At 40.1% G+C, this 26,441-nt stretch overlaps 3 protein-coding genes across 4 annotated transcripts; all 3 read right to left on the bottom strand.

The window, feature by feature from the left end:
- Positions 1-764: 764 nt before the first annotated feature.
- Positions 765-17,597, bottom strand: n6amt1.L (N-6 adenine-specific DNA methyltransferase 1 L homeolog). Of its 2 annotated transcripts, NM_001096083.2 has the most exon segments (8): positions 2,109-2,471; positions 3,464-3,605; positions 3,805-3,888; positions 4,756-4,846; positions 5,456-5,542; positions 6,768-6,896; positions 13,837-13,956; positions 17,071-17,252. In NM_001096083.2, coding segments are annotated over 6 exon segments (648 nt in total). In that variant the 5' UTR covers positions 6,893-6,896; positions 13,837-13,956; positions 17,071-17,252; the 3' UTR covers positions 2,109-2,352.
- Positions 9,280-13,809, bottom strand: LOC121401493. The gene is made up of 4 exons (XM_041586316.1): positions 12,809-13,809; positions 12,674-12,727; positions 12,509-12,589; positions 9,280-11,080 (listed from the first exon to the last, which is right to left on the bottom strand). The coding sequence occupies exons 1-4, from the start codon at positions 12,946-12,948 to the stop codon at positions 9,430-9,432; spliced, it is 1,926 nt and encodes a 641-aa protein (XP_041442250.1). The 5' UTR covers positions 12,949-13,809; the 3' UTR covers positions 9,280-9,429.
- Positions 17,598-20,847: 3,250 nt separating the features above from the next.
- On the bottom strand, positions 20,848-23,538 carry nxt2.L (nuclear transport factor 2-like export factor 2 L homeolog). Its single transcript, NM_001086517.1, is given in 4 exon segments — positions 20,848-21,462; positions 22,080-22,224; positions 22,927-23,013; positions 23,496-23,538. Coding segments are annotated over 4 exon segments (423 nt in total). The 5' UTR covers positions 23,508-23,538; the 3' UTR covers positions 20,848-21,283.
- Between the last annotated feature and the right edge of the window lie 2,903 nt (positions 23,539-26,441).

Below are 26,441 nucleotides of genomic sequence, written 5' to 3'. Positions count from 1 at the left end.
AGGCAGCCATCTCTGATCATTTTGCCTGATCATGTGCTTTCCGAAAGAGCCAGGATGGAACTGCTTTCTGGCAGGCTGTCGTTTCTCCTACTCAATGTGTCACAGTGGGACCTGAATTTTACTATTGAGTGCTGTTCTTGGATCTACCAGGCACCTGTTATCTCGTGTTAGGGAGCTGTTATCTGGTTACCTTCCCATTGTTCTGTGGTTAGGCTGCTGGGTGAAGAAGGAAGGGGGGCTGATAATGCAACTTGCAGTAGAGTGACTGAAGTTTATCAGAGCACAAGTCACATGACTGGGGGCAGCTGGGAAACTGCCAATATGGCTAACCCCATGTCAGATTTCAAAATTACATTTTTATGTTTAAAAGAAATTCACAGAAAGCAACTGGAAATTGATTTTTTTTTTTTTTAGGATTATAATCCAAATATCTGAAGGTGAACTTTCCTTTTAAAATTCATTATCTAAAAGCAAATGCGCGTACGCTAATAATGGTGGTATCAGATACCACACTGAGAACTAAAACTATTTTAAAAGTTAAATACAGGAGCACATTCTTCAAGCTTTTTATTAAACAATAACTGTAAATGTTATGTAGTCCGAGCTAAGTGTTAAAATTTAGGAAAAGTGAATCTGACTGGGGGACGGCTTTCAGACAAATGTAAATATATCTAATTGTGAATCACCAAGTATTAAGACATTGCATTTGTCATGTAATGCTAATGAATAGTTTTGAAAAATGGTGCTTACAATAAATTAAGACATTTTATATGGTCTTTTTATTCATAAACGTGGTTCACGGAGCTTGCTTGATTCTGTATTTTCACAACATTCTGCTTCAAGACACACAGTGAAAAGTATTTAAGTGCAGCTAATACAGTTCCAAAGTAAAAAGTGACTTAACAGTGATGTTTTGAGCATTTTTTGCCATCTAAAAATCAATGTGTTGAAATTGCTCCTCTGTCATTCTTTAGTGTCACTGGAGCGCACCAGCTCTACTGTACATTTTCACTCGGTTACCATTAACAGCACCAGGGATGGAGTGGAAATGAATTGTGGGTGTTTTTACGTGCTAAAAAATGTCACACCATGTGCATGCAGCCAGTTGTTTTGAAAGTTGAACAAATATTCTGAGAAAACGTTTAACTGGTCTAATTTATTGCCTTTTTAATTATTAAGCATTTTCTTTAGCATCTGGAATTATAAAAGCTATTTGATGATAGACTATAACTGTAAATGAATAGGAGAGAATCTCACTAGAAAGATCAGAAGGAAAAAGTAACTGTAAAATAGCAGCCTCACAGAGCTGACCCCCCCCCCCCAAAAAAAATCTATTTTTAAGGACTAGGAAACTATAATTCACTGGGGAGGGGTGGTGCCCCCAGTGAATATATTTGCTAATGTTTGGTGCTTCACTATGCTAAAAAATACTTAGACAGGGTAAGCTTTGCACTACTGTCTTCTGTTGCTTCCCAGTAGTCTCTTTGACTGTGACAACCACTAACATGGGGTCCAGACCAGCCAAAACTTTTTTCCATAGGCAGATAGGTTCTCATATATAGTCTTCAGTTCTATTAGAAAGTTCAATATCGGCACATTTTTACAAAATATTTATATGAGACACTTTAATCGAGTTGTGCCAGATCAGAATGGCATTATACTGCTCAAGACACATTCTGACAAACAGACACAGATACCAGCTTTGATAAATGTGTCCATTTGGCAAAACATTCCTGAAAAAGTCCCTAAAACTTATAACAAATGGGGAATTCTCTAGGTCAGTATTTGATAAATCAGCCCCATTGTTCCTACTATATCTATACCTGATCAAAAGCTTGGCCAACAGATATAATCTTTAAAAGTTAATAAAGTATAATCTCTTTCTCGTGCTACTGGTTCTTTACTATTAAAGACACAAGAAACAGGTAAGTCTGGTGATGCTCGTCTGCTTTCATTTTCTAATACTCCTGCATCTGAGATATTGTAGGACTTTGTTCTTAAGCTTCACCCGTGTTATTCTCACCTTCTCGATTGTCATACTGAGAAATCACACACACCTCACTGTTAACACTTTAGACATTCTGGTAGTAAAATGTTTTGCTACCTTTTTTTTTTTTTTTTTTTAATAATAGCAGAACAACGCATGGTTGCATTAATGGTTATTCCCGCAGGCTTCAGATTGCTTTTTGTGGAATAGGCTATATAACATTTTAGCACAGTCATTACAATGTACCCATGTGTTTCTTACTTTACTGCAGGGATTTACACATTACAAACAATCCCTAATCTGTTCTTGCAAATCTTCCTCACAGAGGATAAATGGTCAGTGAACATCGTTCAATTAAAAGGCATTCAAGGTGCTTTCAACAATTTCTTGAATTTCAGAACAGACAGGTTTTCTCTGCCAGCCTGTCTACAGAGAACCTTGGATCCTATCAACCCCTCCGTCCTCATATTTTCCAGTATCTCATCTACAAAAAAAAAAAAAAGCAACATATGAAAAGGGTTATACAGTGAAGCAACTGTAGTAGTTCAGATGTGTTTGTATGTTACTGTTTGGAGACCACATCATACATCTTCAACTACCAGACAAAACAATGGCAACACAGAGGCCATCTTAACTCCTGAATGGGTCAGTAGCCTATTGGTTAGTATATGAAGGAAAAAGACTTGTTACTCCAGACCTAGTATCAGTCAAGTATCTGACAGGTTTAAAATTAAAGGAGGATAAATCCAAATTTCTCATTCTATTAAAAAAAAAAAAAAACACCACTACTAAACTCCCATGCCCGACTATCTTATTTATTAATAAAAAAAAGTTAATTTAATCAGATCACGGAAAAACGACGGTAGTTAAAATCGCTCAAATGTTTTGTTTTTTTTTCTCCAAATTTCTCCCATTTTTATAGTTTTTGCATCAAAAAGTAACATTTTTCAAGCTAAACCCAGTGCAGACTATGAAAACCTTAAATTGAGATAGGTGCCTCTTCCATTGACTTATACAGGACCTCAACAGGTCTAGGATGGCAGATTTTTTTTTTTTAATTCAGGCTTTTTGCAGCATCCGAGGTATAATAAATTCGCGTTTTCTAGTGGGGAAAACACTTTGAGCTTAGGGGGTTATTTATTAAATCTTAAAATTCAAACAGATCTACAAAAGCAGAATAAATCACCGGCCAATGAAAAGTACACAGCTACTAACTTTTGATCTAAGCAACATGAAAAAATGATTTTTACCAATTTGATAAGTACCTTAAATACAAGCAATGCATTACCAATTCAGTTTTCTGCAAGGTCTATCCAGGACCGGTATGTCTGACTGTGGTTTTGCCTCTTTATCTTCCCACTGTCCTTACTACCTTCAGTGGGACTAGCTGCTTACACTAATTTACAGACCAGCAGATTACACCAGTTCCGAAAACCCAGTTGCTATGTATAAAATATGAAGTTTTATTGTCTTTACCAGGATTGTTATCCTTTAAAACAATCAAGTAGAAGATGCCGGTTGGCGAAAGGAGCTTGGAAACAAATGGGAAAAATCTGTCCATTACTTCTCGGCCATTTTTGCCTCCTGCCCATGCAGCTTCAATTCCATGGCTTCCAACCTAAAGTTGGAAGGAAGAAAGACTGGTCAGAGGATTGCACTTCCTTTAGCAGATTAACATTCATGAGCATGTAGGTTTACACAGACCATTGCAATGGGGGCCACAATGTTACATCATTGCTTAAGCCTTTGATTCACACATAGCCTCGCTCAATGCACAGTGAATTAGCATGTTAAATGTACACGTGTTGACACGTTACCTCTTCTGGGGGTGTTACAACATAGGGTGGATTAAATACAAGAAGATCAATCTGTCCTTGTAACCGTGGTAACAACCCTTTAACCTGTTCAATTAACAGAAAAAAAGCGAAGAGTCAGTCTTCAAAACTGTTCTAATTGTATATATGAATGTCAGCTATGTCAGGATCATTTCTGCATTGTTCATAACATATAGGTTAACTGTGTGTACCCTGAAACATGTTGCACAGAACACAGCTAGTGTACAACAGGAAAATTAATGTGCAACTCTGCTCAGCAATTAAGCAATCGATATAATCAACTGGTGCCTAGTTAAAGGTGCTATGTTGCATAAAATCTAATATAACACTTCTCGCTGGCTGGTCCTTTTGATCTTCCTGCACCACATGTTGCCAGTTATGACACAGATTAAACAGGAACTGGAAAACACAAAGGGGGCTCATTTATAAACACTGGGCAAAGTCGCACCTGGGCAGTAACCCATAGCAACCAATTATTGATCAGCTTTGTTCAGGCTGCTGCATGTTGAACAGTGAAAGCAAATATCTGATTGGTTGCCATGGGTTACTGCCCAGGTGCAAATTTGCCCAGTGTTTATAAAATTGACTCCCACTATCTACAGCTCTGGCAGTAAGATACTTGAGAGTTAACACCACAAATTTGCTTTACCGACAATAAAACAAATGCACAGCATTGGCCACCTCACTTCTGTCTCCAGTGTGCATGGGCGCCAGAATATATGTAAGCACTGTATATTTGCTACAGGCAGCCATTACATTTCATAAATTAGCCTACTATTAATATGCACAAGTTCTACATGGAAAGAGCAGATGAATGTTTATAAAAAGAAAGTTTTTTTATTATTATTTACAACTTGAACATGCATACTATAGTAAATGATTTTTTTTTATTTTTCAACAAGCATCACCAAAAGTATTAAAAGATTAAATTACCAAGTCTGTTATGATTGGTTCAATGTGTAACTGGTTGGCCTTGGCGGTCTCCAGCGTACAATAAGCTGCCTTGGGGTTAATATCTGTACATCTGCAATAAGTAAAGGTGTTACAGAGAGAATAACAAATAAAATATCAACACTTATTATATATGTTGCTGCTTTTCTTTTATCACAGCTAGTTTGTGTTTTGCCACACTGACCATTTGAAGCAACAACAGCTCTTAATCTCACCAATGTAGGCTCATTTTTATTATCTTTATTTGATAAGTTTGATAAATGTCTCAGCTTGTGCAGTAGAGTGACATTTACTATTTTTACTGCACATATGCGAGTAATTCTTTGCGTCAAGGAAAATTAAATGCGAGTAATTCTTTGCTTCAAGGAAAATTAAATGACTGTAGTTCTTTGATCAGGGCGGTAATATTTGTTCCTAAAAGAAGCCCCAGCACTGTGAAAAAATATTGGCACCCCAGTGAATCCAACTTTCCTTGTCCTTTAAGGGGCCACAACGTGCCCAGTTTATATTGATAAGGCCTCCTCTTTCTATTGGCCCCATGTAAAATCAAAGTTATCTACATGTATTATATATCTTCTTCATCATCATCAATATTAATGGATAACAGCAAAATCAAATGTGCATTTGCAAAAGCAAAAAAGATGGCCTCTGTTTAACACTAAATAAAGTGAGAACCACTTACAGATACCAAGCTTTCTGTCCAATAACTGATGCAATGAATGCAGATACAACACCAGACCCACAGCCCACTTCAAGGCAAATTTCAACGCTGCAAGAGACCAGATTTTATTAGTAGTGAAAACAACATTTAGGAAGTTATTTGCTAAACCTCTAATTTATCTGGTCGGGCTTTTTGGGGCAAAAACTCAAATCTTTCATAGAAAAAACGAAAACTGGAATTTTTTCGAGATTTTTTATACCCCTATGCTGCAAAAAGCAGGAAAATCCGCCATCTCAGACCTGTCAAGGTCCTGTATAAGTCAATAGGAGAGGCATCTATCTTATTTTGAAGTTTTCATGGTTTGCACTGGGTTTAGCCTGAAAATCCGACTTTTTCAGGGTTTTTGGGGAAAAACACGATAAAAATGAAGCAATTCAGGAAAAAAAAAGCACAATTTTTTATCACGCTTTTCCGCAATTCGATTAATTCAGGTTATTCTATTAATAAATAAGGTCAAATCGAGCATGGGAGTTTGGTCATGGTTTTTCTTTTTTAATAAAATGAGATTAAATTCTAATTTTAGTAAATCGGTGTTTAAATGAACACCTTAATCGGTGTTCATTTAAAATACATACTGCAGTACAATGCATTTTACACAAGCATTTACAATAGGATAATGCACTGTTTTTGCAGCCACAATTTTTGAGACATTCCTCTGTTGGAATACTCACTGCTTAATTCAAACTATCTCCAAAAGGAAGAATATTCATCAGAAAAGTGGGGTTTTCTGGGTGAGCAACTACACAAAAGCCTAATCACCATGTGCAATGCGAACAGTCCGCTAAAGTTTTGTAAAGATCAGCGCCATTGGACTCTGGAGTGATGAATCTCATTTCTTCATCTGATGTGGTGTACATTCACTCATATCAGAAATGATATAGATATATATATATATAGGAAATTTATGTAAAAAAAATAAAAAAAAAAATAGGAAGATACTAGGTACAAAATATACATTCTCTTATTTTGTAGTTATACCCATTCGAAAGGTCTGAAAGACAGCAATTAGGTGTAAACTGTGGCCAGTCCATGGAAGGTTTTATCAAGCTCAGCAAAGATCCTCTTCATAGACATTTATAGAACAGCAACCTTATGATCATGGGTATATTGTGCTTCTCTATTGAGGTCTATGGAGCTTGAGTCTGGAGAGGCAAACTATAAATAGTGCATTCGTAGCAGTACATACACCTCCATATCAACTGAATACAAATTAAACCCATATCAATGTACAAATTAAACCCATACAAGTCAACTGTAATTTTATTTATTATACCTGGACTTTAGCTCCTCTGCATCCTTCTCCAAGGCATCAAGTAAAAGAAACGAATCTTCTGCAGGGTCATAAACATCAGCAAAAATACCATGGCCAACATGTGGATATACCGGTGTGGGCAGCATATTCCTATTTTGAAACAAATCAGCAGAACTGTAAATGTAACAATGTTTTGTTGATACTTAAAATACCTAAACTACTTATCCCCTCAAGGCCAACTTTCACATACAGTGAATAAAGTAACCCCAATTGTAAAATATAAGTATATAAGTTACCAAGCAGTTCCATGACCATATAAAATCACGAGGCCCAGCGGTGTCAAGAAGTTGCCTTGGGCAAAAAAAAACTTCAGAGGGGCCCACATGCCACACTTTCAGCCTGACACTCCCTCCTTAAGTCACAGCCCCACTCCCCAGCTGCTAAACAAGCACCTGGGGACTTGGGTACATTGAGTTCAATGGCTGTTGAGAAATGGCTGCAGTGCAGTCAGGAAAACATTTATTTTTTCCTCTCTTTCATAAGTAACAAGACGTAGATTTCTTGCTAAATATTGGGAGCAGAAACTTTGGAGGTCACAACCAACAAAAATGTTCTGAGAAGTGCATTTACTCTTTGTTCTTTGGTAGAAGTACGAGCATTTCTAGACATGTGCTCGTGATTTCACAGTCCCGCGACATGAGAATGGTGATGCTGATGTATGTGGCAGGCTGGAACTAGACTGATAACATCTATATTCTACTCCCTTTCACAGAGGGGGGGGATCTGTGCTGCACTATAAAGTGCTGGCGAGTGTGAGGATTAACTGTAAGATCCGAGTGTATCCCTTCTCCAGAATCCTTTTTTAGGAATCAGAGACTGTTGATGAAAATCAAACAGGACTATAATAATTTACAAGTCTAAAAAAAATTGCCATTAAGGTCAGTGGAAACTATCATACCTAATGAATTAGTATAAACTTTTTTTTTTCTTAAATGTTGTTTTCAATCTCTTTTCATTGCTGTTAGTCATATCCAAAAAAAATACTATTTACTACATTTAAAAAAAGTTGGATAATGATGAAAGATTACGTGTAAAAATGCTGTGAATTCTTCTCCTCACAGAGGCCCACAAATTATATTCATACTGTTGAGCATATAGGTTTGTACATCACAATGTGTGTATGTCTGTGTATATACAATTATAATACACAAGCCATGAATATCCTGTCGATTATATCCTTGTAAATGGTGCTTAGTGATCGGCTACAGTATAATCGGAGTTTAGTAGATGCCATTTCGGTCACACTACTCGCTGAAAACAGGAAATTTTTTATTACTTACCGTAATTTCTGTTTCCTGGTCACCTTCCATGGCAGCATTCACCAATGGGTTAAATCCACTCACCAGGCCAATGGACAGGATCCTCCCCAAGCAAGTTAAAAGTGCCCGCCCCCTATCTACTCACTGTCTTAGTTGAACAGCTCATTATAAGGGTGGGTAGCTATTTGGTGAATGCTGCCATGGAAGGTGACCAGGAAACAGAAATTACGGTAAGTAATAAAAAATTTCCTGTTTTCCTTGTCACCCATGGCAGCAATTCACCAATGGGAACTACCAAAGCTACAGGGAGGGACTTGACACCAAATGCAGTAACATAACACACTTTATTTAGACATATTTACAACTGATTGCAAGATTTTCCTCCCAAATTTAGCTTCTTGGGAGGAAAGCACGTCTAATCTATAATGCTTAATGAACGTATTGATAGAGGACCATCTCGCCGCTCTACAAATCGCTTCTGTTGAAGCTCTTGCTTCCATTGCCCAGGAACTTGCCAGAGCTCTGGTGGAATGGGCCTTCAACCCCCGGGGAACCTTCCTGCCAGCTGCATTGTATGTCTTTGCAATTGCTGCTACTATCCAAGAACTTAACGTCTTCTTGGATGGAACCTTCCCTTTTCTGAAGCCCCCTGGAATCACAAACAGATGATCCGACTTCCTCCATGCTCTTGTTCTTTCCAAATATATCGTGAGGGCTCTGACCAGATCAAGCTTATGCCATTGTTTCTCCTCTTCTGACCTTGGTGAAGGACAGAATGAAGGAAGAGTAACTTCCAAATCCATATGGAAGTCTGAAACCACCTTCGGCAGAAATTTGAAAGTTGGTCTTAATACCACCTTATCCTTGAAAATGACTGAACGGTTCTAGAGCTGATAATGCCGCCAGTTCACCCACTCTACACGCTGACGTCACGGCAACCAGAAGAGCAACTTTAAGAGTAAGGTTCCATAAGGAAATATCTTCCAAAGGCTCAAACGGCGGTCTTGTCAAACTGTCTAGGACAAAAGGCAGATCCCAGGGAGGTGAAAAATTCTTGATACGTGGCCTTACTCTTTTTAGAGCATTAAAGAATCGTTGGACCAAAGAATCTTCTGCCCATGATCTCCCTGATAACGCTGAAATGGCTGAAACCTGCACTTTGAGGGTATTTAAATGGAGGCCTCTCTCATACCCAGAGAATAAAAAATCAACCACCATTGATGCTGTAGGACAACCTGGGTCTCGACCCTCTGCCAACATAGACTGCACAAATGTGTCCCAGATTTTATAGTATTGCGCTGATGTAGACTTTTTCCTTGCCTTTAACAGAAAATCTACCACCTTCTCCTTGCACACTAATTCTCTCAGTCTCCTCCTCTCAACCTCCAGGCCATCAAGCAAAGATGATCTTTTTTGTGAAACTGAAACATTCCTTGATTCAGCCAACCTGGAAACTTCGGAATCTTCTTGGGCTGTCCCAGAGATAATCTGTGAAGTAGAGGAAACCAAGGTCTCCTTGGCCAATATGGAATTACTACTATAGCATTGGCTTTTTCTCGCTCTATCTTCTTCAGAACCTTCCAAACAAGGGGAATTGGAGGAAACACAAAGATTAATTCTCTCGACCAGTCCTGCCTTAGGCCATCTGTGGCTTCTGCCTCCTTGCATGGGAATCTGGAAAAAAACCTTTTGCACTTTCTGTTGTGAATGGTTGCCATGGCATCTATTTCTGGTACTCCCCATGTATTTACCAGATCTTGAAATATATCTTCGTGAAGACTCCATTCTCCTGGGTCCGCGAAACTTCGACTTAGAAAATCCGCTTTTTGGTTCTCTACACCTGGAAGATGTACTGCTGTGATATGCTCCAAGCATAATTCTGCCCACTGGAAAATTGGTTCTACTTCTTCTGCCAATCTTATGCTTCTTGTGCCGCCTTGCTTCCGCACATAGGCCACTGCCGTGGTGTTGTCTGAAAACACTTTTACACTTTTCCCTTTTAGATGATCTGCCAAGGCTAATAGAGCTTCTTTTATTGCTCTTAATTCGATGACATTTGAGGAGACATGACCTAACTCCCAAGAACCTTGCACGCACACCTCCCCTATGTAGGCCCCCCAGCCGACTCCTGATGCGTCTGTCGTAACAGTTATCCAATCTGGCTCCTCTAGGGGGGTGCCTTTTCCTAAATTGTCTGGAACACACCACCAACCTAGAGTGTTTTTTAATTCTTGGGACAGAGTCAATTTTTTCTGCAGATTTTCCTGAGGGTTTTTTACTTTCCTGAGCAAAAAAATCTGTAACGGTCTTGAATGCCACCTTGCCCATTTTACGATTTGAATCGTTGAGGACATCAACCCCAAGATTTTCAAACAGTGGCGCACTGAGACTACTTCTTGCCTTCTGAAGTCTTCTATCGCTTGAACCAACTTTTCTTGTTTTGGCAGGGGAAGACTTACTAGATTTTTTTGTGTCTGGAAGTGTGCCCCTAAAAAGATAAGAGACTTTGTTGGAACTAGACTGCTTTTCTCCATATTTACTATCCAACCATGAAGTTGTAGAAATTCCAACACCCTTGTTGTTTGAACCTTTGCTTCTTTCTTTGTTTTTGCCGTTATCAGAATATCGTCTAAGTAATGAAAGACTGAAATTCCTTCTTTCCTTAATTCGGCTATTAATGTGACCAAAATCTTGGTAAACACCCGTGGGGATTGAGACAGGCCAAATGGGAGACATTTGAATTGCACATGTACCCCTCCCACTTCGAATCTCAGATACTTCCTGTGATCCTGACAAATTGGTACATGGAAATACGCATCTTTCAAGTCGATATTGGTGAGCCAATCCCCAACCGAAATCGCCTGTATTACTGATGCTAGTGATTCCATTTTGAATTTCTTTTTCTGTAGAAACTTGTTTAGACTTCTCATGTCTAAGACTGGCCTCATAGCTCCTGAAGCCTTCTTCACTAGGAATAACCTTGAATAAAACCCCCTTCTTTTTTCGAACGGAGGAACGAATTCTATGGCCTCTGAAGCGAATAGCTGACCCATGTACTCCTGGAACAGACTCTGTGCTTCTTTTGATTCCTGAACAGATGAACTTAGAAAATGATCCTTTCTTGGAACTTTTGAAAACTCTAAATAAAAACCTTTTTCTACTGTATCGCATACCCAGCGATCTTGTATGTTTTCGGCCCAGACACGAGCGAATAGCGCCAATCTGCCACCTACTTTTGTCTGGACCAAGACATCCTCATTGCTGCTGAACTGATGAGCCTGAGGTGGAGAAACCTCTTGATCTTTTGATATTGCCTCTTGAGCTCTGACGGCCTGCTCTCCATGACGACTGTCTGTTAAATTCTCTTCCTGGCCTATATTGTCTGGAGGTTCTAAAAGATCTCTCTTTTCTCTGTGAAAGGATGTATCAAATCTTATTCTCTTATTCCTGCCCTCTTGAGGAAGGAATACACTTTTTCCTCCAGAGACTTTTTTGATGATTGAATCCAATCTCTCCCCAAACAACATTCCTCCTTCAAACGGCAGTTGGCATAAGTTGGCCTTTGAGGCTGCATCTGCTGCCCAGGGCTTAAGCCACAAAGCCCTTCTTGCCGCCACCGAAAGCGCCATGGACCTTGCCATAAAGTGAACTAGATCAATAGAGGCCTCTGACATAAAATCAACTGCCAATTTACAATCAGCCAAGCTTTCAAGCAATTTAGGCCTCTTTACATTAGATGAAATTGCTTCTTCCACTTCAGCAAGCCACACCTTCAAGGCCCGAGAAACCGACGTGAGCGCTACTGCCGGTCTGCATGCTGCGCCTGCTGCTCCAAAAGATTTTTTGAGATTAAATTCAATCTTTTTCTCCATCGGTTCTCTGAAAACTGCCGCATCGTCCACTGGTAAGGTGGTCCTTTTGGCTAGTCTAACAACCGCTGCATCCACCTTTGGTGGTGAATCCCAGAACTTCGCATCCTCCTCATCAAAGGGATATTTTTTAAGAAATTTTACTGCAGTCTGAGGTCTCTTCTCTGTTTTTTTCCATTCTGTTGCAATAATATCCTTAATTGAAGCATGTACTGGAAAACACACTGACCTCTTCTTCAGAGAAGGGAACAACCTGTCTGCTGATGATAATCTGGAAGGTTCCAAGGGAAACGTTAGTGTTTGCCGAACTGCTTTTATCAGCGGATCAATCACTGTTAGATCAAAATTGGAGTCTTCCTCCATCTCGATTTCCCCTTCCTCAGATCCCATAGGAGAATCTATATCTGATTCTTCCGAAAGTTCTCCCTCTGAAACCTCAGACAGGGAGTCTGTATGTCTGGAGTAACCATGTCTTGTTCTCTTTTTTGCAGTAGCTACTTCTTGAAAACCTTGCACTACCGCCTGCTTAATGACAGCCGCCAAAGATTCAGCGAAAGCTTGATTTTCAAGAGGATTAGACGTTCCTGGTTCTCCCTGAACTTGAACTGACGTAGCCTTTTCTGGCGTTTTGTCTTTCTTTTCAGTGGCAGGAAGGCTGTGTAATTATAAGAAAAACAGTAATTAACTTCCTGTATATCTCTCTCTCTCTTAGCCCACAGGCATCAAAAACATCTCTCACCTTTTCCCTTTGGGGTGAGGTGGTTTGCCCGGCATTCCTGACTCCATAGAGGTGCTGTATAAATATATATATAAATTTTAATCCGCATCCCAGACAGTAACATCCTCCTGGCAAACAACACCATACTGCACATACCTGTATAACAGAAAAACCAGTCTCCTGCAGTACACAGCGTCCGTTAGGGAGTAAGAGGACTGTGCCTGCCTGATTGTGACTCTAAATACCTTATGGCGTCTCCGTGGCGTGAAAAGACCCCCACTTCCGGTTTTCGCCATGCTGCCAGGATCCAAGATGGCGTCTACTATCCTTCCGACTCTACGTTACTTGCCGCACTCCGCCGAACCGGCTTCCGTGACGTCACTTCCGGGTATGCGCAAGGCTACGCAATGACCTCTCGCCTTCCTAACCCGCCGAACACGGGAGGTACGGCATGGCCTCGGCTGCTTCCCTACAACCTCCTGGCCCTCCCCTGCTAACCCCAACAAGGGGGAGCTATCGGGACTTCAGCTAGTAAGGGGGAGAAGAGAGAGAGAGAGAGAGCCCCCCTACTGCTGGACTGATCCGAACTGCACCATCGACCCGCGACAGGAAAAAAAAGACAGTGAGTAGATAGGGGGCGGGCACTTTTAACTTGCTTGGGGAGGATCCTGTCCATTGGCCTGGTGAGTGGATTTAACCCATTGGTGAATTGCTGCCATGGGTGACAAGGAAACTTGTGTATTATAATAAATAAATTACCCCCTGTTGCAAAATATGAGGATATTGGAAGTCACCTTGGAGTTCCATGACCGCTGGCCTCGTCACTGGCGTAACTATAAAGGAAGCAGACCCCAAGGTTGCGGAGGCCTGGACTGCAGGTCTGCTTCTTCTATAGTTTTTAGAAAATCCCCCCTCCCCAGCAGTGGCGTTACTAGACCCCTTGGGGCCCTGGTATGGAATTTACAACTGCCCCCCCCACGCAATGGGCTGGAACACTGCATTACTGATCTAATGTCATAGGAATGAGTTGAAAGTTTTTTTTTTGTTTTTTTTTTAAATCAAAGGAACAGATAGCCTTTAAATATCAGGACTCTATATATAGGAACATGGGGGGGAGGGAATGCATAAGGGGAACGGCACACTGGGTCATATAGGAATGGATGTAAAAGTGTATTGTTACTTACTGAAACTGGTACAGCATTATTCAAAGTCGGTTGTCTTTCTAAAGGATTTTTACAAATTCAGCACAACGTCAAAGGAGCAGAAAGCCTTCAAATGGAACAGGACTCAACATGGCAGAAACCCTGAGGGGGGAAAAAAAAAGTGTATTAGGGAAATGGCACATTGGGTGACATTGGAATCGATGTAAAAGTGTATTGTTACTTACTGGTACAGCATTATTCAAAGTGTTGTCTTTTTTTTTTTTTTTAACAGATTCATAAATTCAACGTAAACGCAAAAGGAAAAGTTAACCATCAAATGGAAAAGGAACATGGCAGGAACCCCGAGGAAAATAAAAATAAAAATAGTGCATAAGGGCAATGGCACATTAGGTGACAAAACACTAGAAAATGCCACTATATCAACTATGCTGCTAACCGCAATAATCATCTGACCTGAAACTGCCCTGGAAGGGTCAAAGCGGCTTGCAGCATAGTCTATTTCCGGTGTGTTATCACATGGACAAAAAACGGTGTGCCATTTCCCTTTCGTATGCATTTGCTTTTTTCGTTGTTGCCGCGTCTTGTCGCTTCGAAAAGGGTCTCCATGCGTTTTCAGGCTACTGGCGCTTTTTAGTAGCCTGGTGTGGCAGGTATCTTGCGTTTCTCTGTCTTGCCTATTGCAAGACAAGACGAGCGTTTTGTCGCCGCTACTCTTGATTTTCTAACCGCGGCGACTTGTCGCGGGCGAATCTTCTCGTGTGGACTAGCCCTTAGTGCAGCACATAGTAGTGTTTGTATATTGGATATGCTGCTTTCTTGTGAATAGCCAAGATCTTTCTGCTGACACTGTAACTGGTAATGTGAGAAAGAGTAACAAAAAACTACACATATCTGGAAGTGTAGAAGACAAAGCAGCATTGTCAATTATTAACAATTGTGTCAAGTCCTTTACTGTGCAGCACTTGCATATTTCACCCCGAAGTGTACTCCGAAAACTCATCAACTGTCTTGGCCAATTACATGTTGTAAGGAAAAAGTATCAGAGACAGTGGGTAAAATGACCTATTAGAAGGCAAACCGAGTTCATATTTCTACAGATAAGTGATGAATAACTAATTGTATCCACATTTACACCAATATGACACATGGTTAATCTGTCGATAATGCACATTAAATAGTGACATGGTTCAAAAGCTTAAAACTGGTTCCAGCATTACACATTCTTCTAACCAATGTTGGTCATTGGCCATTTGCCCTTTTACACAAACAATTCACCAAATATTCACACTGCCCCCAAACAATGTGGCCAGTTTGACCTTTTAGCCAGACACAAAGAGCATTGGCTCTGCTTCTCTCCGCCTGCATTTTGTAGGCATGCAAAGAGAAGCAGATAAGCTCTCACCCGCAGAACTGTGTAGCCCTGACAAGCACATCTTCAGCCAGAGTTCATTTCTCAAGATGAATTTAGGATAAATTTGAGTGACTAATAACATTAGGCTAAATAAAAAAAAGTTAACTGGTGCACCTGGCCCAGTGTTTAGAACTAACTCAATTATAAAATCCAAGTCCAAAGTGGTCTTTAAAAAAATAAATAAAATATGAAAGCCAGTTTGTGCAGCTATTTCTTAACTAAACTGGAATTAAACCAAAACCTAGATTACCATATAGCTGGTAAAGTAAAATGAGATGACCGCAACAGCCATATTGACACATACTTCCCAGGTCTATAGTCGTCTTAAAGGGGTTGTTCACCTTTTAACATTTAATATAAGGCAGAGTGATATTCTGAGAAATTGCAATTGGTTTTCATTTTTATTATTTGCGGTTTTTTTTTTTTTTAGTTAATTCAGCAGCTCTCCAGTTTCATAATGACCCTAACAACCATGCACTGATTTAAATAAGAGGCAGGAATAAGAGAGGGCCTGGCGAGAAAGATAAGTTGAAAAAAAGCAGCAAATAATACAATAAATTTATATCCTTACAGAGCATTTGTTTTTAGATGGGATCAGTGACCCCCATTTGAAAGCTGAAGAGTTAGTGTAAGAAGGCAAATAGTTCGAAGACTTTTTAAAAAATAAAGACAAATTGAAAAGTTGCTTAGAACTTCAACATACCAAAAGTTAACTTAAATGGATACTGTCATGGGAAGAAAAAAAAAAAAGGAGTGGTTCGCTTTCTCTTAGTATCTGGTGAATTTTAAGCATGTTGAGAAAACATGTTTTTTTTTTCAAAATGCATCAGTTAATAGTGCTGTTCCAGCAGAATTCTGCACTGAAATCCATTTCTCAAAAGAGCAACAGATTTTTTTATTTTTCATTTTGAAATCTGGCATGGGGCTAGACATATTGTCAGTTTCCCAGCTGGCCCAAGTCATGTGACTCTTTACTGCAAGTTGAAGTGATACCACCCCTCTACCCCAGGAGCCTAACAACAGAACAATGGGAAGGTAACCAGAAAACAGCTCCCTAACACAAGACAACAGCTGCCTGGTAGTTCTAAGAACAGCACTCAATAGTAAAAACCCATGTCCCGCTTGGACTCCTTCAGTTACATTGAGTAGGAGAAACAGCCTGTCAGAAAGCAGTTCCATCCTAAAGTCACATGACATGGGGCAGCTGGAAAATTGAAAAAAAAAAAAAAAAAAGTCTAGCCCTGTGTCAGATTTCAAAATTAAATATAAAAAAATCTGTTTGCTCTTTTGAGAAATGGATTTCAGTGCAGAATTCTGCTGGAGCAGCACTATTAACTGATGCTTTTTGAAAAAAAATCATGTTTTCTCAACATGCTTAAAACTCACCAGATACTAAGAGAAAGCGAACCACTACTTTAATGTTAACTATGGGGTGATGTGCAAGGTCTCTCTGCAAGTTCCATCACATACACAACCAAAAGGCAATAGGTGACTTGTACATGACTGTGGGGGAGACTAATTGCAATTATCTATTTACAGACAGAACCATGGCAAATATATCTGACTTAACATTCACAGAGAACAACCACCAGCCATTTTGGGTACACCGGGGCACAAATGCAGGTGTAAAAACACAGGAAAACAATGTAAAATCAGAGAAAAAGCCAATTGAAAGGTTTATAAATAAATAAATAAAAAAAATTGTACAGGACATTCAAAATTGAGGTTTTACTGTTGTGCTTGGATATTATTCCAAAAATATATTATGTATAATATAAAATGACATTATCTACCCCTTAAGGCAAGGCCACAACATTAACAGAGTAAAAACCAAAAATATTTACCTGTAAAAGAACACTTGCACACATTAATGAGCGCGGGGCAGCAGCAGGTGTGTTGTGCTTATTGAGCCTTAGGTAAATTGGTCAGGTTCCGGTTCCGAATCGTGCTAGAGGTGAGATGAGAGAGGAGTCTCAGGGGGTGCCTGCCAGGCATTAAGCTGCTGCGTGCGCTCCACAAAAAAACTATTGCCGGCCGGCCGTACCCTCCCCTCTTGTGAAGCAATGTCCCGCCTCCTGGCCTGATCCTAGCTCTCCATTGGGCAGAAGAGCCGCACGTTGTTGGGATGGAGTTGCTCTCTGTTGCTCTCTCTCACTCTCTCTCTCTGTTTAGCAAAGCTGCCAGAGAGGGGGGAAGGCAGGGTAGGGCCCGGCAAACCAGGCAGAAAATTGGCGCCAAAGTTACTGCCCAAACACTTAGCGCAGTTGTTGTGGAGACTGACTGGCAGGAAGCGCGCCGGCGGTGACGTCACACGCAGCGCGCCCAGGAGCTTCTCCGATCTAATTTGAATCTGGCTCTACTGCTCTTGGACTTGGTTGCGTGTGGCGAGGTGCAGGTACTCGACCCTGGTGCCGTTACACGCCCTGTAGTTCCGCCCAAAGAGCAAACAGACTGTGCTAACTCGGGCCAGGTCACATGAATTACAATGTAGAGAGAAAACCATCAGTGTTTTTTTTTTTTACACTGGTATAGTTACATTCTAGTGTTTTGTGCGAAAACTGGGGCAAGTGCTGGAAAGGGTTTCCTCTGTTTAACAGAGGAGTTGGACCACACCAGTGTCACCAGTCCTCAATAAACCTACTGACTGTTACAGTTATTCTGAGTTTGGTCCAGCATTGTTAAGGTTATGTCCTTAATTCTCCCAATTTAGGGATAAATCAATGGATAATTTAGGAGGGCATTTCATGAAACTGGCTAAAGGTTTTTTACAATTTAGGATAGAACTCCACGGTGATTTACCTACGATACCTTCCGTTCCGACGCAAGGAGACTAATCAGGCGTCGCGTCAGATGCGCCGAATCTGATGTAGCACGAATCTAATGCTGAACGTAGAAGCTGATTGCATCCAACACGGCAGTCTGAGGTGAACAATGCATGTTGCATCTGCATCTGACAGTCGTGACGGATGCAATCAGCTTCTACGTGCGACATTTGTGTTACTTACGTTAGATTTGCCGCATCCAACGTGACACCTGCATCTCATTGCGTCGGAACGGAAGGCATCGCAGGTAAAACAGCCCGTGGAGTTCTACCCGAAGAGACAAAACCGGCTATTTTAGGAGATGAAAAGTAGTCAGATTGAGCTCATTGTAGGCTCATTCTTTACAGGGTCACGGTGTATTTTGTGCAAACAAAACCCAGATTTTTCACAATTTAGCAACAAAATAGAGGCCATTTTCATCCTGAAGTGCAGTGAATAAAGTGCAAGTTTTAAGCGCAATTGCCATTTATTTCCCCATTTTTCAGTGGTTTTTCTTGTTTCTTCACATAGCAGTGGGTTTATCCCAAGCACCCATCTCATTTCCCGTCACTTGAGATTGCCCGAAGTCCAGCATGATCTTTGAGTTCTACCTGCTGAAGCTCCAGGTCTGGGTACTATTGCCTCTGTGAGGGACTGATTGGGACCATGGCCAATTGTCTATCATCACAGTCAGTCGCAAAGCCTTTGGGCACATGCATAATAAGTTGATATTTGCATCCAAATAGAAAGTATAGGGGCTCTCCTCACTGTACACTCTGCTGGATAGCATTTAGCTGAAAGGATGTTGGAACAATTACCTGTAGGACACAAGCAATCCGACGTATGACCGTTTCCCTATGCTGTCCCAGTGTGCTTTTGTTTGTTTGTCTCCCCTGGACTGGGAGGAGTTTGGGTGAGTAGGACATCATAGCACCTGTTGGCGGATAATTATGGTATTTATTCATATTCTTTCTATATCATCCTTCATTATGTTTCATTGCTTTATAATTATCACTGTTGCTCATCATGCATGTTGCTTATGTGCAGTTTATTAGAACTCATTCAAGCTGGAACTTAAATCAGGTAAGGTGTTCAACTATACATATACTTATATCATGTAAGTGAAAAGTTCCCATCAACAGAAGACTGTGTAGCCTGATCAACTGCCAGCGGGTTGGATTCATCCTCATCCTTGGAAAGTTTGGTAGCCAAGCTTCTGTGCTATAGGTACACAGCTTGATGGAGCAGATATGCTGTTTAACTGTGCTATCCTTTTAAGGGAAAGGCTCCTAATGCAAGGAGCATGCAATGTCTTCCAGCATGCACGATTGTTCGCAGTGTATGAACACGAAGTAGCAAATTGATTGTCCGGCTATATCAGTGAGGGATCTTAATACTGTTGGGCAGTATGTAACATGTTGCACATTGTTTAGGTGCACCCAGAAACTATACAGGCTTATTTAGTTGCAGAGCTCTAATTAACAAAATACAGGATGGGTTTGGTGCACTAAATACAACAGGCCTCATATTGGCTTAAGACATATTGCATGGTATTTGGGTGAACCCAATACTATAAAAGCTCTTTACATTCTAGGGCCAACATTTGTTGACAACGTGCAGCAGTTTTTCTGTACCAAATACTATCTAGGCCAGGGGTGTCCAAATAGTGGCCCAGGATGGATATGAATGCGGCCCAGCTTGAACATCCACCAATCCAGGAAACGTCATGTTGTGATGTCATGCACAGAGAGCGTATGTATGCAGTCGCTATTTGTGTGCATGTGTGGTTTAAATTTTACATGGGGTGTGCGGTGTGTGGCTTCCTAGAGCAGAAAAGGCAGTTAACAAGTGAGCGTTCAGTTACTTACAAAGGCAGATAAGCATTCTTCAGCGGTCTCACCCGCTATGATAGGGATATATGCAGCGCCTACATTTGTGAGCAACTTTTTTCAAGAATGAACACACTAAGTAAAATTAGAACCAAATTATCGGATGAGCACCTTGAGCATTCACTGAGAATTGCAACTACTCCCATTCAACCAGATATTGATACATTCGTTTCTCAAACACAATGGCAAAAATCTCACTAGGTTTACAATACCCTCTTTTCTTTTACAATAAAATAAATCAAAAGCTAGTGTTTGTGTGTATTTCGAATGTGGCCCCAGAAGTTTTTTTTTCTTCCAATGTGGCCCAGCGAAGCCAAAAGTTTGGACACCCCTGGTCTAGGCCCATTATCAATCACAACCCATGTTTTAATATCTATTCCTTATGTAACCCAATCCTCCAGTACCTATTGGTGCTGGACTGTGGCCCTCATATGCACTGTATCCCTTCTGCAACAGCTCAATTCACTACACTTAACATCTCCTGTCATCTGCCTGAGCACCACTATGCTTATCCAGCACGCACCAAACATACAGCCTTTGTGTAGGGTTAGGGGGCATGTCAAAAATCCCACAGGCTGTAGTATTTATGTGAATAGTACATCCATTGTATCTGATCAATTCACCACACAAAGGCTCAGATTCCAGTTCCCAAAAGCACTAATGGGCTTGCGGCAGGCATGAAGCTGAATTTTGGACATGGAAAGCTCCAGGTAGCCTTAATAGTTGTTGAGGTCTACATAATATATATTCCCTATTCAAATGATGGCTCTTGCTTCTTGCAAAACATACCTAAACAATGCATCAGTGTAGCAGAAATAGACAGACCCAGACTTTCAGTAACAAGGGTGTAGTAGTAATTTTCAACACCAACCCTGTAAAAAGAACCTAAGAGACCCATAGTTTGTTGAATGTAACAAAATAAATACACAAATCATTTTACAGAATTTATTTTACTTGCCTTCCCCAAATATACATTTTGTTTCCCTCATTGCTGATTAATATATGGATTTTCACTTGCTTCAATGTAGTGCAATCCACTTAATATTTGGCCTTGGTTTGTTAAATCCTGGTAATAGTTAAGCAGTAAGGCTTTAGAGGAACACCCCACAAACTTAAATACTGTATATAATTATCCATACAGGAAGTAAGCAAATATTTATTCAGCTAGTAGGGACAAAATATAAATTGTATCTTCTTTCCCGATGTGTGTTTAAAAAAACCCACAAATGTAATATGAAGTAACAAATATGAAAACTTCCATAATTAAAATAAGAGAAACCTGTTCACACTACAAAAAAAAAGTCTTCATTTACATTTTTAAAGTTAAAGTCAGTTGAGTCTAAAACATGAAAGCTAGTTTGGTCATCTCAGCTTGCCCAGTCCTGGAAGCGGAAACAATCACTGGCTATCTTCCACACACTGTTGGTTGGTGTCGCATGAAGACTCAGGAGAAAGTTCTGATTGAAATAATGATTCTTATTTCCTTCGAATTTTACAGTTCCATGGGCAACAACCAGAACTGTTTTCTGCCCCTGGGTAGCTTGTTCTTTGATGTAAAAGGAAAAATACAACACTGATTAGGCACATGCATGTTAGCTTATACAGATTATCACAAATTTATTGGTGAAATATACATTTTTAAAATACATACTAGTTTTCAATATGCAGTCAATTAGGTCTTTATATCCCGTGATGTCAGAGAGTGACACATTTACAATCAACAATGTACACCCTATTAAAAATGCAATTAGAATTTACCACAATATTACATGAATGTAAGGCATGGTTCTGCCGAAGGAGCTTTTATAAAGGTTATTATAGGGGTTAAATAATGTTAATTCACAGGTTTCATATTCTGCATTGTAGAGGATGAAAAGTCTGATTGTTGGCCCCAGGAAAATGCCCCGTTTGCCCATTTATTAGAATGGACATGAACATCCCTAAACGATGCGAGTAGTCTTTAATCTTGTTACATACTGCTCTTCTGGACATTCAGTATCACGTAGATTTTTGAATACATCCCATAAGTAAATTTGTCAGTAGGGGAACAAAATGTGGGAGAAAAGGACAAAACAGAATGGGGCCCATTAAACAGCTCACCATGTTTATAGCCACCAAATAATAAAAGCAACATTTCTTTAGGTTTATGTTGCAGAACATTACCGTGGACAGGCTGGCAGTCAAACATATTGACTTGAAACTCGCTGGATGGCAACATTTCAAAAAACTCGATAAGGGAGTCTTGGCCTGAGACTGGATTGCCATTCCAAACCAACGTAGCGCTGTCCATGTACAGCTTGGTCAGTTGCTGCAGAAAGAAGAAGATATTGTGACTTCAGCTTTAGATTGTCTACCATATCCCATACAGATTCTGATTTTGGACAAACTCCCTCTCACTTCCTGTAATGCTTTTTTTTTTTTTTTTAAATGGGTAGCGTTCTAAAAAAAAAAAGTGTTTCCTGGCAAAGTTCACATGAAATCAACAGTTGTGATATTCAGTCATGACTACCACTGTGAGCATCGGGGGGCACTTTTAGGTATTTCAATGCAGAATTTCAGAAAGCAAAAGGCCTATAATGAGTGCTGTAGGCCTTTGGTTAATCAGTATATACCTGCAATGTCAAGCTATTTAGTCAAACGGTGCTTTCCATAAAGGACATTGTATATAGATATGTAGGTATATCAAACACTGAGAACTATTTACATGTTAAGAAATGTAGCATGTAAGTACTTTTCTGATCACACATATATAATTACAGACAGGGAAGGGTAGAACTGTAAAGATCCACAGTGGCCAGCCACAATTAAAGATTATATAGCTACTAAACTAATCTTTTAAATGTATAATTTCTGACTATATACAGCAAAAGAGTAACTGAAAATGTTGACGGTGTAGTTAATAGTAACTGCTCATGGCAGAAAAAAAAATCTATTATTTCTTATACTTTGCTTAGGAGGTTTAATGCACCCCACCCCACCTACTCTGGAAACCTATGCAGCCTCAACTTACCCGTCTCCTCTTATCAATGGTCTCATAATAAAGGTTGACAAATTCGTCTGCTGTCCTGCATGCCAAGTCGACTTCTGTCCTAAAATCCTGATAAAATAAATATATATATATATATATATATATATATATATATATTTTGATTTGTTATGATTAAACGTTAATAATAAAGCAGATGTTTGTGCAGCTTTGGTTGAGTAGAACTGTAAAGTTTGCAAAGGTTGTGTATAAAAAAAATCATAGTGTGAGTTAATTCAGGCAATATCTCCACCCCAAACTCTGTACCGGCGGGTAGGTAAATAATCATGAGCTCAGGAACCTAGGCGAGGGAGTTCATAGACTGAATTGTGTGCAAGAAGTATCATGAGGCATATTACACTTAAAATCAATTGTCCGACTGGCAATACAAGACATCCGGGTACTAAAGGGTATACAGTAACAATGAGAGCGCGAAGCGGATATACCACCCTACAGATGATGCGGAAAAAATACGCACAGTACAATCGCACAAACATTCTCCCCGTTCCCTCTTATGATCAGCTTTTCCCCATAGCACTTAAGAATATACTTACCGTTGTAGCCATCTTCAACGACTTCGCATCTGCAGCCTATTCCCCACCGAAATAAAGCCCTTTCCTGGTGCAGTCACATATTCCTTCCCCGAATATACCCTGGTGGTGGTTGCATTGGTTCCGCCTGCCTGCCTGCGCATTGCTGGGTGTCCTCTAGGTGGCGCTTTGCTGTGCCTACAATAATCATGAGTCGAAAATCATTTTGCTTTTATAAGGCAATGGTTATTTACCCATAGACCAGGAAACACATTGAGGTGCTTCTCAGTTATCACTTTTTATTAATCATATTAAATTTCCTGCTGCAATAGATACATTGCATCAATTATAACTATGGTTACCTGAAGGGATGCTTCTCATACATGCATTTCTGGACTGCACTGATAGCATTCTGATTGTATTTAAAGGAGAAATAAACCCCACTAGCTGAACTTGCCTCTATCCCTGCTACCCCTCCACACACTTTATTTCATTCAAACAACATCCGACTTATAAATCTGTCATACACATGCAGAGCAGCAGAGTTGCACAGCAGCATTCACATGGGCGCTGTTGCCATGAAGCAAAGAAAAACCTCCATGTGGCACAGCGGGTGGCGGTGGCAGCACAGTCGGCCCTTGATGTAGCAAGGGGGAACCGGTGGCATTGGGGGCCTTGTTGTCACAGGGGGGCACATAATGTCGTAGACCTGTTGGGCCCAGGAAACCCCAGTCCAATGCTGCTTAGTAAAAGTAAAATGTTTTATTGTGACGTTAAAGGGGTGGTGATTTTTAGTATGTTATAGATTGGCCAATTCTAAGCAATTTTTCAATTGGTTTTCATTATTTACTTTTTATAGTTTTATAGTTATTTTCCTTCTTTGCAGCTTCCAAATGGGCGTCGCTGACCCCCTTCTAAAAAACAAATGCTCTGTAAGGCAACAAATTTATTGTTATTGCTACTTGGCATTCATCATCTTTCTATTCAGCCCCTCTCCTATTCATATTGCAGTCGCTTATTAAAATCAATGCATGGTTGCTAGGGGAATTTGCACCCTAGCAACCACATTGCTAAAAATGCAAATTGAAAAGCTAAATAACTCAAAAACCTTACATAATAAAAAATGAAAACCAATTGCAAATTGTCTCAGAATATCACGCTCTACGCCATAATAAAAGTTATCTCAAAGGTGAACCACCCCTTTAAGTAAACTACAGAAGAAACTGTGCCTTCTAAACAGGATACGGTGTTTCAAAGCAACAAAGAGTAATGTATTTCCTATTCATAGTGTTATTACAGAAAGTAAAATGGAATGGAAACAACTAGATCAAAAATGTATGTTAACCAAGAAGATGAAATTAATGTATCCTTGTTATAAAGGTTTTTATTTAAGCATTTGTAACATCGAGACAACAATAAACAAAATGTATCCTTTTAAAGTGGAAGACATCTAGTCCTGGGAGGAACCTGCTAAAGTTGACCATTCTCTTAGGAAAGATTACCTGGCAGCATGATCCTTGTGTTAATCTGTAGTAACTAGAACATCAGTGGATAGGGCCATGACATTGTGGCTAAACAATCTAGAAGCTCTTTTAAATAGAAATGGGAGAATGGGAGTTCTATCAAGAAACATTTCAGCTGCTAACAGTAAAATGCATAGACCTAATGCAATAGATAAGGTGAATTCTGCCCTGTTTTGTATATGTTACCCTGACTTCAGGCAGAAGTTACATTTCATCAGCAAGCACCGAGTCTGACTATTTTAAAAAATTATATTTAAAAACTCTGTGCATTATGAGGGGAGCCGCCAATTTGATCCTTGCCCAGTGGGCACTCTCAGCTGTTCGAAGGCATCAGATCCTCTTGTGATCAGATTTATTCATGTGAAACTGAAAATCAGAGATAAAGATCCCCCTTAGGGCAGTTGATCCAGAAGGTTCTTATATCTGTGAATCAACCTATAGAAGATATTTGTCTATTGCTGTTGACTCTAAAAATTGTATTCCTATTTTACGTAACATGTCTTGAAGGAATAATTGTATATTCCCCATAAGTTATTTTTAAATCTGCTGGCAGCTAAAGTATGCATTTCTGTCCCAGTTTCCCAATAAACCTATTAAGTTGATCAGATCAACCTTGGATATATAATTTGCAAAGGCAAGTCTTTCTAACGGTGCTATACTTTACTGCTGCAGTCTGAACATAGCCATATTTTGTGAACATTCCCTTTACTATTGATTATACACTACTCCTGTCTCCACCCTAGTATTGTCAAACAATCTGCAGCTTTTCTCCTAGGAAATGACAAACATACAGCAATGCACTAGCAGTGAGATGTTTGCCAGCCAGTACAATGAATGTTCTCACTTCTGCCTCCTTCCAGCTTTAAAATGGGGTCACTGACCCAGGTAGCTCTGTGCAGCTACAATTTTCTTGGTATTGTCAATTTTGACTACCTATCTTACCAATGAAGTCTTCTATTCACTTTCCAGTCTCATTCCTACAACTGTCTCTTCAGGGTAGCCCATTCTGCATCTTGCTAAATGTGGCCATACACAGGCAGATAAAGCTGCCGATATCGGTCGTTTGGACCAATTTGACAGCTTACCTGCCCATGTATGGGGGCTTCCGACGGGTCTTCCCGATCGATATCTGGCCACGATATCGATCGGGAAGGTTGGATTTTTACCCGACCAAACGAGCGGATCTTTGAGTCTATGGCCACCTTAAGGGTAAGTCCACACAGGGCTTTTTGGGGAGATTTGGTTGCCTGTCGACTCGCCTCGTTTTTCTCCCCAAACACCTTCCCTGACTATGCGCCGGCTAAATTTAAAAAACGCCGCCGCTAATCACACGCGGCGGTTCATTTTCCGAAGTCGCCCGAAGTTTCCTCGTAAGGGATGTCAATTTAAAGGCGAATGAGTTCATTAACCCGTTGATTGACAGTGGAATGTTCCTTGAACATTACTG

This window comes from Xenopus laevis, chromosome 3L, assembly GCF_017654675.1.
Source record: "Xenopus laevis strain J_2021 chromosome 3L, Xenopus_laevis_v10.1, whole genome shotgun sequence".
Taxonomy (NCBI): domain Eukaryota; kingdom Metazoa; phylum Chordata; class Amphibia; order Anura; family Pipidae; genus Xenopus; species Xenopus laevis.
This window is presented reverse-complemented; position numbering and strand designations above follow the sequence as displayed.